Here is a 13787-nt window from a genome sequence, read left to right as displayed (position 1 = left end):
AGGTAAACTTGAATTATGGAGGTCAACCTTAGAGTCTAAAGGTTTTCGCTTGAGTAGATCTAAAATGGAATATATGAGTCTCCTTAGATGGTTTGGTCACATAAAACGGCGGCCTTCCGATGACCCGGTTAGGAGTGTAGAGGTATTAGATTTGACTTATGTTAAGAAAGGTAGGGGTAGACCTAAAAAGACTTGGTTATAAAATATTAGGAATGCCCTTTCTTTATTAGATTTAAACGAGAATTTGACTTTTAATAGGACACAATGGAGAAAAAGGATTCATGTAGCCGACCCCACGTAGTGGGATAAAGGCTTGATGTTGTTGTTGCAGAGACTATGGATTTCACCCTGATATGGAACATCTTAGTTTTAATAGAGCTTAGAGACTAACTTATCTTCTTATTTTCTAGAAATTTCTTAGCTTATTATATATAGACATTGTAAGGAGAAAAGGATATGATGAATATTATATGATATTTTGAGCTTAGAGCTTGTATTGGTTTCCTACTTAGTTTCTGATACGTCTTGAACCACAAAAATCAGCGAACAATAGTAAATTTCAGTAAAATAATAGACTTTTATTGCTAGAAAATCAAATAAAAAGAAGCAAGATACAATTGATCCTCTTTCGAGAGGACGATCTTTTCTCCCAAACCTTTGACGTTGCTAGGATCCCTCACAAAATAAAACTACACCACTTAAGACAAAATTCTGCATAAGAATAAAATAAACCATACTATAGATTTAAATAGGCTTCCTCCCTCCCTCATAAATTGGCCCCCTTCCTAATATATCTCATTCATTAATTTGAAAATAATTCAATTAGGAAATGATCTCATTAGGAAAGGATTCACTAATTCATCCCCCTTTATAATATATCTCCCTTCTTAATTTGAAAACAATTCAATTAGGAAAGGATTTCATTAGGAAAGGTTTTCCTAGTTGATTTCCTCCTAATATAATGTATTAATTCCCTGTTGGCCCCCACCCCCTTAACCTCCTTTCTTGCCTTGTCAAGCCCTGTCGTATCTACTCTCCCCCATAAGTTCCACCTTGTCCTCAAGGTAGAATGCATGGAATTGCTGTTGAATAATCTGATAAACCTCCCATGTGGCCTCATGCTCTGGTAGGTCTTTCCACCTAATAATCACCTATTTTCTTCCTGTTATTTCGCTGGCGCACTCCTTTGACCTCTAATGATTCCAACAACACCTCCATGTCTTCCATCAAGGTCGGGGGAAGTAAAGAAGATGGAATATGCTCTCATATCGCCCGCCACAACTGGGACACATGAAATATCGGGTGGATGGCTGATAATGGTGGTAACTGTAGGCAATAAGCCACGGCCTCGATGCGCTCAACTATCTCGTAAGGACCAAAATATCTGGCTGATAACTTATCATTCTATCTTCATGCTAAAGATTTATGTCTATTGGCACAGAGCTTCAAATAAACCCTATACCCTACTTAAAAATGAATGTTCCTCCTTAGTGCATATGTTTTTCTTTTCATAATTTGTTGGGATCTCAACAGATGTCCTTTTAGTTCTGCCAATATCCTTTCTCTGTCCTCCAAATACTGCTCTGTTGAAGCCACTAGTGTGCTACCTTGTCTATAATAAATCAAGTGCAGCGGGCACTTTGAATGGTGTGGTCTGAGTTGCTAAATGATATGAAGTGTTATACCAATATTTTGCTCATGCCAATCATTTTGCCCACAACTGGGATGTGTTTGATATAAAGCACCGTATATAAGTTTCCACACTATGATTGACCACCTTTGTTTGCCTTCGTTTGAGCATGATAAGCAGTGCTTCTTTTCAGAATGGTCCCCTAAAAGACTCCTTCAATAATTAGCTTAGAAAGATCCTATCTCGTTCCAAAATGATAGATTACAGGATCCCATGTAATCTCACCACCTCCCTCATGAAAATCATAGTTACTAATACTGCAATATGCGGGTGGCGAAGGGGACTAAAATGGGCATACTTATTCAGTCGATCCACTACCACCATAATCGTAGTGTATCCTTCTGACTTGGGCAGACCATTCAATGAAATTCATGGTCACCTCCTCCAACACTTCTTATGATAGAGCTAACTGCAGGAGGAGCCCTCCTAGAGACGTTGCTAAATACTTGTTCCTTTGGCATATGTCACAGCTAGCCACCATCTTCTCGACATCCTTCTTCATACCCTCCCAACATAACTCTGCAGATAGTCGATGGTATGTCTTTTTGGAGTCCCGTATGTCCCCCAATAGCTGTCCCATGGAACTTCTGTAGTAAGCAAGGAATGTAAGAAGAGGTCTATGGAAGTATAAAGCACCCCTCATGAAGTATGTTCTGTCATACTACTGAATATCCTGGATGACTGTCCTTGTTTCCTGCCAGCTCCTCCCTAAATTTCTTAGTGCTTCCTAGTCAACCACCAAAGGCACAAACAATGCCATAATTTGGGGTTTCCCCATGCACTTGAATAACCCATCTGCTACTTTGTTTTCCACTCTGGATCGATATTGAATTTCAAAGTCATAACCCATAACTTGGAAAGCCACATATGATGCTCCTTAGTGATTATTCTTTGCTCCAACGAATACTTCAAACTTCTCTGGTCTGTTCTGATGATGAAATGTCTTCCAAGGAGATACGATTGCCATTTATGAATGACCAACACAATTTCCATTAGGGGTGTCAATTTCTGGTCACGGGTCAGGTTTGGGTCGAACCCGGAACTAAACCGACACTATTCAGGTCAACCCGATCCCATCTCGTTTTTGCAAACGGGTCAGTTTTCAGACTTGAACCCGACCCGACCCGTGAGACTATTGCCAGCCTTCAGTTTTTCGTTGTTGTTCGACTTCGCTCCACGGACGACGTTCCCTTCCGATCAGATCGGAAGTTACAACATTTTGATCAGAAGCAACAATTGGAGTTCGCTCGTTGTGAAGGTAACTTTCTCTATTTCGTGTGCTTAAAGGCGTCTAGGGTTTGCTTTTTATAGGCAGCCGGCTCCTTCATTATTGTTTGACTTCGCTCCACGAACGACGTTCCCTTCCGATCGGATCGGACTTTACAACATTTTGATCGGAAGCAACGACGGGAGTTTGTTTGATGTGAAGCTTTCTTCGCATCGTGCGCTTCTTCGACCAAATCTCATAAATAAGTTCGAACTACATGATTGTGTGTCAAAATCGGGTCATTCTCGGGTTACGGGTCAATCCGAACCCAACCCAAATTTTGAAACAGGTCAAAAATCATGACTCAAATCTGAAATTTTCGTGTCGAGTTTTTGGGTCTTGTCAAATATTGACACTCCTAATTGCCATCAACTCCCTCTCGTAGACTGATTTGAGCTTGGCTCGGGCCGTCAACACCATATTAAAATAGGCCATTGGCCTATGGTTCTGCATAAGTACCGCTCCTGGCCCAAAACTTGATGTGTCTATCTTCGCAATAAAAGACTAGCTAAAATTCAGAAGGGTTAAGATTGACACACTGGTCATAACCTTCTTCAACTCCTCAAAAGTCGGTGTGGCTGATTCTTTCCACTTGAAGTTGTTCTTCTTGAGCTGTTCTGTCAATGGCCCTGCTATTAATCCATTTCCCTTCACAAATTTTCGATAGTAGCCAATGAGTCCCAAGAATCCTCTCAGTTCTTTCAGATTTTTGTGTATGGGCCATTTGAGCATGGCCTCAATCTTACTCTGGTCTGCTGCAACTCCTTTCTGAGATATCACATGCCGCATAGTATGGGCTGGGCAAACGAACATTACTTCTTATTGGCATATAAGGAGTGCTCCCTTAAGGTTGACAGCACAACTCCTTGATACTCGAAATATTCTCCTTCTTACCTGTTGTAAACCAATATATCATTTAAAAAAAAAAACAATTCAAATCTTCGTAAGTAGGGCTGGAATTCTTTTTCATCAGGGACTAGAAGGTGGCCGGTGTATTAATGAGGCCAAACGACATCACCAAAAACTCATAATGGCCCTTTGTGCGTCCGAAAAACTGTCTTGTGGATGTCTCCTGTCCGCATTCTAATATGATGATATTTGGATTTCAAGTCGATTTTGGAAAATATCACATATTCATGCAACTCATCTAACAACTCATCGATGAAAGTTATGAGAAATTTGTCTGGTACTATTTCCTTATTTAAGGAACGATAGTCTACGCAAAACCTCAAGTTCTTATCCTTCTTCTTCATTAATAATACAGGACTTGAGATGAGGCTCACATAGGGCCTTATGATTTCAGCTCCAAGCATCTCCCGAATTAGTTTCTCAATATCATCTTTATGTATATGGGGGTATTGATAGGGTTGAATATGAATGGGGGAAACTCCCTCCTTCATAATAATAGAGCGCTTGTGCTCCTGTGGGGGTGGCAATCCTTGGGGAAGCTGGAAGGCCTTCTTGAACTGCTGAAGCATGGGCTGGACAATGCCAGGAATGTCCTCTTCACCCTCTGCCTCTCCTCCCTCTAGACTGTCGAGCTCCACCAAGAATTCATCTCCTTCCCTTGGAAGGGCGTGAACCATGGTTTTCAACGAAACCATTGCCTTTGATAAGCTGGGGTCTCCCTTAATTTCCACCCTTCTCCCCTCCACCTGAATCTCCATAGCCAAAGCCTTCCAGTTCATCTTGGTCTCACCCAAAGTTTATAGTCATTTCATGCCCAAGATCAAGTCAGTACTTCCTAACTCCAATGAAAGAAAATCCTCCCTGATGTGGATCCCTTGTAGCTCTACCACCAAACTCTGACATATCCCTCTGCTCTTCTCTACTTTTTTGGTACCCATCATCACTCCAAACCCTCACGTGTCTACCAGTTTCAGCCCTAGTTTGTCTTCCACCTGGTTTGATTTAAAGTTGTGGGTAGCCCCACTATCCACTAGGATCATCACCGCCTCTCCTCTTATACGCCCCCTTACCTTCATTGTGTGATTCAGGGTGAATCCCACTCTATGATGCACCGACACGGACACGGACACGACACGACACAGACACAGGTTTCCGGGGGCAGCGCCCCCGGAACAAAATTTTATTGTAAGAGTAATTTTGAAGTTCTGCTTGTTTTTAAAGTTCGTAAAGTGTTTGTATGGGAAGATACCGAGTGATACCGAGCAAGTACCTAGCAATACCGAGCATATACCTAGCAGTACCGAGCATGTACCTAGCGGTACTGAGTGGTACCGAGTATGTACCTAGCAGTATCGAGCATGTACCTAGCAGTACCGAGCATGTACCTAGCAGTACCGAGTATGTACCTAGTGATACTGAGCGGTACCGAGCATGCACCTAGCAATACCGAGCATATATTGAGCAGTACCGAGCATATACTGAGCGGTACCAAGCATGTACTGAGCGGTACTTAGCATATATTGAGCGGTACCGAGCATGTACTAAGTAGTACCGAACATATATTGAGCAGTACCGAGCATATACTGAGCGGTACCGAGCATGTACTGAGCAGTACCGAGCATGTATTGAGCGGTACCGAGCATGTACTGAGCGGTACCGAGCATGTACCTAGCGATACCGAGCATGTACCTAGCGATACCGAGCATGTACATAGCGATACCGAGCATGTACATAGCGATACCTCATTTAATAACCGGACATGCATGTCGGACACGCGTGTCCGATTTTAATTTTAATTTTTTAAATTGCGACACTCTAATGCCGTGTCGGACGTGTCTATGCCGTGTCCGACGCGTGTCCGTGTCCGACACTGCTTACCCTCTTTAAGTGCCGTGTCGGTGCATCATAGATCCCACTACAGAGTTCAATGAAACTTTCGTCACCTCCAAACGCACGGGCTCCCCTTCCTCTTCTTCCTCCTAAAATTCCTTTTTTTCATCCACCTCTTCCCCATCACACAAAATGAGAACCTACAATGTGCGATTTTTACACCTATATCCCGGTGTAAATTTCTCGTCGCATCTGAAACATAGTCCTTTTGCTATCTTGTCTTGTAATTTGGTCTCAATCAGCCTTTTGAAATCTCCTCTTAGTTGGGCTCCTGAACTGCCCTCCTTTGGCATCTCCCTTTTAATTGGTACGGTTTGCACCCTAGGTGCCAGGAAAATGGTTGCCGTGCGGTAAGAGCTTCCTCTATTGCCTCATTTACTACTCTTCTGTAGTGACTTCTTATTATCAATCATCTGTGCCAACTCCATTGTCTCTCCCAGATCACGGGGTCTTGCCACCCGTACTGCTTCCCTCAACTCTGGTTTGAGGCCTTTCATGAAATTGCTCTCTAATATTGCCTCTGATAATCTCCCTACACATCCTGATAGAAGCTCAAATATTTCCCAATACTCCATCACAGTGCCCTCCTGTGTCAAGGCAAAGAATTGCTCATAGTAATTCCCATTTTGTTGAACTTGAAGTGCTCCAAGAAGCGTTCCCTGAACTCATCCCACGAACAGATTGATTACCTTGCCTTTTGCCATTAGTACCATGCTAGTGTCTTTCCTTCTAGACATTGGGTGGAGAACATCAATTTCTCATCTTCTATCAACTGTTTACTGTAAAATATCTCTCCACCCTGTATATCCACCTATGTACGTCATCTCCTTCAAATACATGCATTTTCAGCTTCCTAATCTTCTAATCTCCTTTGCCCCAATATCCCCTTTTACCCCTATTCCTCCCATGGCGTGACTATTGTGGTTCCTCCATTGTTCCCCATCTTCCCTTCGTCGTTCATATCCTCTTCTTCCTCCAAATCTAGCCCGCCTGCCCTCTTCTTCCCATTCCCTCCTTCCTGCATACTCCCAACCCATCCCCCTTCTTGGAATAGGCTCCAAGTGGGGGTGTTTCTTCCTCCCTTAAAATTTTCATTTCCTTGTCCATCTTCCTGATTCTTCTTGTTCCCGACGGAACCTTTTTAGTATGAAGCTCGAACACCCGCTTCATCATTTCCTCCATGTTCCCAAACGTTCATTCTATCGCTGAAATACGTTCATTTATTGATCCCCACTTCCACTCGTAGTTGCCCTACTTCCCCCTCCAACCTTTCTTCCAATGCTTCAAACTCTTTTTCCACCTTGGTATCCGGATCAAGGTCTTCCTGGTGAAAAACAGCAACTTTGACGCTGTTATGCCCTCCAAACAGCTGAAATTAGCGGATGATAAGAAAGATCACAACATAAATCAGCAACAAAAATCTGTTTTTTGATCTAGGAACGTGCTCTGATGCCAATTTGATACGTCTTGAACAACAAAAATCAGTGAACAACAGTACATTTTAGCAAAATAACAGAATTTTATTGCTAGGAAATCAAATAACAAGAAGCAAGATATAATTGATTCTCTTTCGAGAGGAGGATCTTCTCTCGCAAACCCTTGGCGTCTTTTAGGATCCCTCTCAAAAGAAAACTACACCACTCAAGATAAAATTATGCATAAGAATAAAATAAACCTTACTATGGACAATAGGCTTCCTCTCTCCCTACTAAATTAGCCCCCTTCTTAATATATCTATCTCATTAATTTGAAAATAATTCAATTAGGAAAGGATTTCATTAGGAAATGATTTCCTTATTCAGTCCCCTTCCTAAGATACCTTCATCACTAATTTGAAAATAATTCAATTAGGAAATGATCTCATTAGGAAAGGTTTTCCTAGTAGATTTTCTCCTAATACAATGTATTAATTCCCTACTGGGCCTCACCCCCTTAACCTCCTTGCCTTGTCCAGCCTGGCCGTATCAGTTTCCCTTCTAGTCGATCCAATTCTTCCTCCAATCAACTACATCACACCCTATATTAAGCAACTTAGTATGAGAACTAATAGGACAATTAACACTGATGACTCACCAACAAGGAAACAAGACACAAGAACCTTAATTCTTAATTGACAAATTCTACAAACTTCCTTACAACCAAGTGCAATTACTTGATGCAAACATTTAGACCTCTTAGAACTTGGATAGGCTGGTAGGAAACTTTATTAATAGCTAACAGCTGTTTAGAAACATCATAAAACGTTGCCAACACATGGATAGACTTCAATGTTACACAACATTTCTTTCTTGCTTTCAAGAAGTATGTGCCTACAAGAGAAATTAGAAAGAATCACCGCAGAAGTTCTGTTGAACTGTGTTCAGTCCTTTGAATTATTTGGCTTAAGCATCTTAATTTATTGTGAGGGACAATTCCTGGGGTTAGGCTCACTTTAACAATGTGTGCAAGCGGAGAGTTCACACTAAAGATGACGTCTCTCTTGAAATTTGATTGGCTTGCTCTCATTTTCGGCTTGCAAAATTGGTTTGCTTCACACTGAATTCAAGAGTCAGAGCTCCTCTTCTATGTGGAGAATCTGTACATACAGAATTTGTCCTTTGGGAACAATGGTCATCATTATCGTTGGTTGATTTCCATGTTTTAGGCATTGGTATCCATACTTTCAACTTTTCTTTTTAGCTGATTTTATTGTATAAAATATCTTTTTTTTTTTTTTACTTTCAACTTTGTTTTTGATTGCCTCGCCTTTATTCTTTTATCACAACATATTTATTGATCCAGATGTCTTACTCATCTACTTATGTCAGTTATTGTGTAAAGCAAACAGTTTTTAAACGCAGGTATGTGGCAGTATATTTCTCTATTCTTTATGTTAGATGCAACTTTGGAATTGTTACCAAAGAAATGCTGGCAGTTCCAAAATCTCGATTTATGGCTATTGGTCTTCTAGAGGCCCTTGGAGTTGCTTGTGGGATGTCTGCTGGAGGTAAATTGAAAAAAAAAAATTATATCAATGCTTTAGTTAGATGTGCTGGTAGTTTTCTTTTTAATATGCTTGTAAAATGGAAATTAATAACCTTATTCTTTGGGCATAGAATTAGCTTTTAAAAGTGATTTGAATGCTCTGATGCCTTTTCATTCCTTTTACCTTTTTTTGCTGCGTACAGCTATGCTTCCGGGACCTGCAATACCTATATTATCTCAGGTGATGCTTATTTTATTTCGTTTGCAATAAAAAAATAATGGCAGAATTTCTTTTTCCTCAATAACACTGCAGATTTATCTGAATTACATTACTTTGGTCTAATATTATAGCAATCAATATTGGTTTTTTCATGGTAATGATTCTTCAAATAAACATTCTGTCTCTAGTAATGGTCACCTTCTTGCTGATTGATATGACCTCTACTGATTCTCCAACATCCTTTCTGTGTTACTGGGGAGAGATTATTACGTGCGGACTCCGGATGTGTCCCAATCCTGACGCTCTACGTCACCCAATGCACTGTGTATTGGGTGACATGGCACGTCCGGATTGGACTCTGAGCACATCCGGACACCGCACATAATAATTTTTTGTTACTGGGAGTCTGAGACAACTGGTCCAACCAGAGATGCTTTAAAGAAGTAAACCAATTCTAAAATAAGATTTGCTGGTAAGCCTAATCTATTGGATGTTCTCTCAGTCCATTCTAACGATGTGATTAAACATAATTAATCAGTTAGACTTCAACCTTAACAATTCCAATCTATAAGCACTACCCTGACTTGACCCAATAACTTATTCTGGTTTGAACCTTTTAGAATCAAACAGAATCTGTTCTTTCAACTAGCCACTTGAGTGGGTGTACCATATACTTATGTAGAACTTTTTTAGGAGTAAATTGAATACCTGGTAGATATATTCGCTTTTGCTTGGTGGAAGCCTCCATTCAACTCGAAAAGTTTGCATCATAATTATATCTATGAACCCGCGTGGGTTTTTTTTTTTGGCTGCTTGCAGGCTTTCCTGGTATGGCAGCTTGTCTTATCTGTATTGATATTAAGAAGAAGGTACTCATTAAACCAAATTCTTGGATGCTTGCTTGTAACAGCAGGAGTGATCTTAGCTGTAGCAAGGTATGCTTTCTTGTTTTATTTATCCAATATCAACGCAATCCTATTCGATTTACTTACAGACTCCCTCAACTTATGTGCAGAAAACAAAGTGTTTTGGTGGTTCATTGAGGATAAAATTTGCAAAATGCTCCAATGTAATGCCACAATTAGGAGTGTAGGACTATAATTGAGCTGCACATGAAAAAATGGAGCTTTGTTTAAGTTTGGTTTGTTAACTATTGAGCCGATCACAAGCAAGCTGAAATTTTTGGACGAGTTAAAAAATCATGTTCATGTTTGGCTTGTTTATTGTCAAGCCAAACACAAACGACAAGCTTAGTTGACAACATTCAAATGTGTCAACAATATTATGACTTATGGATCCATTTGCTTGAAATAAAGTTTATTAGTTTATATAATGCAATATTCTTTTAGATTCATATAATTGAAATGGGAGGAGGCCAAAATTGCCCCTTAATTTTTTATGAAGGATCAAAATAATCCTTTTGCAACTATATTGAAGGACCATTTTGGTCCTTCAAGTCCTTGAAAATGAACCAAAATAGTCCCATGGTGGGCCTATTTTGGTTCATCTTTGATACAATAGGAGGGGGAATTTCAACCCCCCTTGTGGGGCCCTGGGGAGTTATTATTCATTATGTACGAGGAGGAATCAAGGGTGAGTTATTTAGGAAGGTTTTTCATTATGTTTGTTGTGTGTTATGGCTATTTAAGAGGGACTTTTGTCTAGGGTTATCATCTTATGTGTGCTAAGCTTGTTTTGTGAGTTTCCTAGCGGCGGCTAGAGTTTGTGGGAGAATATTGTCAATCTACCTCTCAAATAGTAGATCAATTATATCTTTTGCTATTGTTGAAAGAGAAATAAAAAATTAGCCCCCATATTTGTGTTCCTGTATTATTCTTCTTATCTATCTTACTATCTTTGCTTCCAAGTCACATCAGTATCATTTGTTAAGGGGGCATAAAGATTACCACACAAGAGGTCCATTTAGGAAGACAAATAACCCATCTCTAACATACTATTGCCAAATCTATTTATGTACCTTAATTCAATCATCAATGATTGATTTCACCAAATTAAAAGGCTAAAAAGGAGTTTTAATGACCACATACAGTTACACATTAGTGTACCTTAAGCTACCCAAAGATATTAGTACAAAAAAAAAAAAACAATGTCTTCTAAAAAAGCAATGGGGCAAGAGTATTGATACGCCAGCAGGGGGAATTTCGGGCCCCCTTGTGGGGCCCAGGGGAGCTATTATTTATTATGTAAGTAGGAGGAATTAAAGGGGAGTTGTTTAGGAAGGTTTTTCATTAGGTTTATTGTGTGTTATGGCTATTTAAGAGGGAGTTTTGTTAGGATTATCATCCTATGCGTGCTAAGCTTGTTTGTGAGTTTACTAGCAGCAGCTAGAGTTTGTCGGAAAATCAATCTTCCTCTTGAATAATAGATTAATTGTATCTTTCACTATTATTGGAAGAGTAATAAAAAATCAGCCCCGTATATTTGTACTCCAGCATTATTCTTCTTATCTAGCTGTCTTTGCTTCCAAGGCGCATCAATATCATTTGTTAAGGAGGCATAAAGATTATCACCAAAGAGGTCCATTTAGGAAGACATATAGCCCATCTCCAACATATTTTTGCTAAATCTATTGATGTACCTTAATTCAATCATCAAAATTGATTTCATTAAAGTAAAAGGCTAACAAGGAGTTGTAAAGACCACATGCAGTTACAAAATAGTGTACCTTAAGCTACCCAAAGATATTAGTATAAAAAAAAACAATGTCGTCTAAAAAAGCAATGGTGCAAGAGTTGTTACTAGTGGAGTCGCTTCCATCATTAAAGAGATTAAAGAGCCTACCTTTAGCTAATTCAAGCAACAAAATGAGAAGTCAGTGCGTTATCAACTTTTGAAAGCTCTATGGTGGAGACATTACTATAGAACCGAACCAAACCAAGTCGTATGTCACGACCCGGCCTGGATGCTCGATCTAATGAGGCGGGTACGAAAAGTCGGACAATATTACATTTCCATCAATATAATAATAACTCATCAACATAAACTTTTCTATTAACTGAAGAGTCACTAATACACAAATCATAAATTACCTGTCGTCATTTGCATGCCGCCTTCCATAGACAAGTTCTTCTCTTTCAGCCATTTTGAAATCACTGAAAACTTACCTGAAACATTAGGAGGATGGGTTGAGTTTACAGTGTAAACTCACTGGGTAATTCTCATCATCACTTAATATGCATAAAATTCACTAAAATACAATAGAATTAACCTTTATATTGGTGTACTTTTGCTTTACTTTATTCATTTCCTTGCATTTGTTTCATTTAAACATATCTCATCATACATATCCCATCATATAAAATCCATCATATTCATTCATAAAATTTATGTAATATATATTCCTTTTTCTTTTTAATTCGTACAGGAGCACCGTCTAAATGTACCCAGTATATGATTTAGAATATTTGTAGAAGCGGATATTAACACTATAGGGAACCATAATACAGGGGACTCCTAAAGTTGCAATGCTATATAAAATTCATGTTCCAAAAGGTTCTAACAATTCAAGTGTTTAAAATAAGCTCTAAAAATCTCCTAGAAGTCTCTGGAAATATTAATTGTCAAACAAAGTTGAGTTATTTGGTTGGCAAGAAGGAAGATTAGCTTTTCCTCAACTTAAAGCTGTTATTTGATAGGATTGAAATAATCATTAAAGGGGACCTATTATCAAAAGATAAGTTAATGAAAGGGATGATCAACCTGACCATCCATTTCAAAGAGATTTGTAAGAGAAGCTTTTTATATAGTTTGTGCATTATATTAGTATTTTCTTATTTGGTTTTGATTTCTTTATGATGACTGCTGACCATAGTAATTCTCATTTCATAGTGCTTAGATCGAAGAAGACGTCAATAGCAATTACAACAATAATTGAGTCATCAATCAGGCATCATACAAAGGAGATCAATATTTTGAAAGTTAGATCATTAATTATTCGTAGGAACAACACGTAGAACATTGGCTGACTAGGATAAGATATACTAATAAGGACTAGCCTTCCTTGGGATAAGTCTAGCTTTAGGATAAAAATGTTTTATTTTGTTTTAAATTTGATATTTTCTAATTGGTTATTTAAAGATTGGGTTGCTTGTGTTGTGAAATTTTCTTAGGGATTATTATTATTTTTAATTATGGATTTCAATTAGGTTGAATAAGGTCTTCTTTTTAAATTTATTCCTTCTATAATAATTGCCTTTTAGGCCATAATTCAACAATGAAAAGATAGCTATTTTCTTCCAAAATTTTTTCTTTTCCCATTCCTCTCCCCTCCCTCTCTTGAAGGCATCAATCGACTCTAGGGACTGAAACATGGGTTTTTATTTCCTTTGTTTCTAACCTCAGCCATTGTCCAAAAGTAATTTCAGCTATTTTGTGTGGATGCTTATCATTGAAATGCGCATAAAATTTCATTTTGAAATTTAAAAAGATTTCCTTCATCCTTCTGTCCACTTAGGTGTATTGGTTGCGGATCCGACGACATAGAAGAAGGATAGGAATCCTTTAAGTTCATTTCAAAATGTGATTTTTTTGTCTTTAATGTTTGTAATTTTATGTGGTGGGTCCGCAAGGAGTCATTCTTCCCTTCAATAAATAGGAGTGTTACCTTACTCTTTTATGTAGTTTTATGCTCTTTTGTTGAGGAGGGCTCTAGAGATAGTGAGGTGGTTCTATTTATGCCCATAGATGAGTATTCCAAGCTCGCTACGAATTTCTTGTAAGTTTTTTTGTGCTTAATGCTTGTTCTTATTTCGTAATTTTTGTTCTTTTATAGTTGTTATATATATATATATATATATATATATATATATATATATATGTGTGTGTGT

At 38.7% G+C, this 13787-nt stretch overlaps 1 protein-coding gene across 5 annotated transcripts in view; it reads left to right on the top strand.

Annotated features, from left to right (window-relative positions):
• The window catches only part of LOC110105275 (protein CLT2, chloroplastic), a 32262-nt gene that overhangs the window by 4297 nt on the left and 14178 nt on the right, over window positions 1-13787 (top strand). For 2 of the 5 annotated variants that reach the window (XM_020834708.2, XM_028696083.1), the window contains 3 exons: window positions 8597-8742; window positions 8924-8961; window positions 9760-9875. In XM_020834708.2, coding sequence (XP_020690367.1) covers window positions 8597-8742; window positions 8924-8961; window positions 9760-9875 — 300 coding nt within the window. Of the gene's footprint in view, window positions 1-8563; window positions 8743-8923; window positions 8962-9759; window positions 9876-13787 lie in introns of all 5 variants that reach the window. The other 3 variants (XM_028696082.1, XM_028696081.1, XM_020834711.2) reach the window with 3 other exon arrangements.

Source organism: Dendrobium catenatum, unplaced genomic scaffold, assembly GCF_001605985.2.
Source record: "Dendrobium catenatum unplaced genomic scaffold, ASM160598v2 fragScaff_scaffold_716, whole genome shotgun sequence".
Lineage (NCBI taxonomy): Eukaryota > Viridiplantae > Streptophyta > Magnoliopsida > Asparagales > Orchidaceae > Dendrobium > Dendrobium catenatum.
The sequence above is the reverse complement of the archived record's forward strand: the minus strand, read 5'-3'. Positions and strand labels throughout refer to the sequence as shown.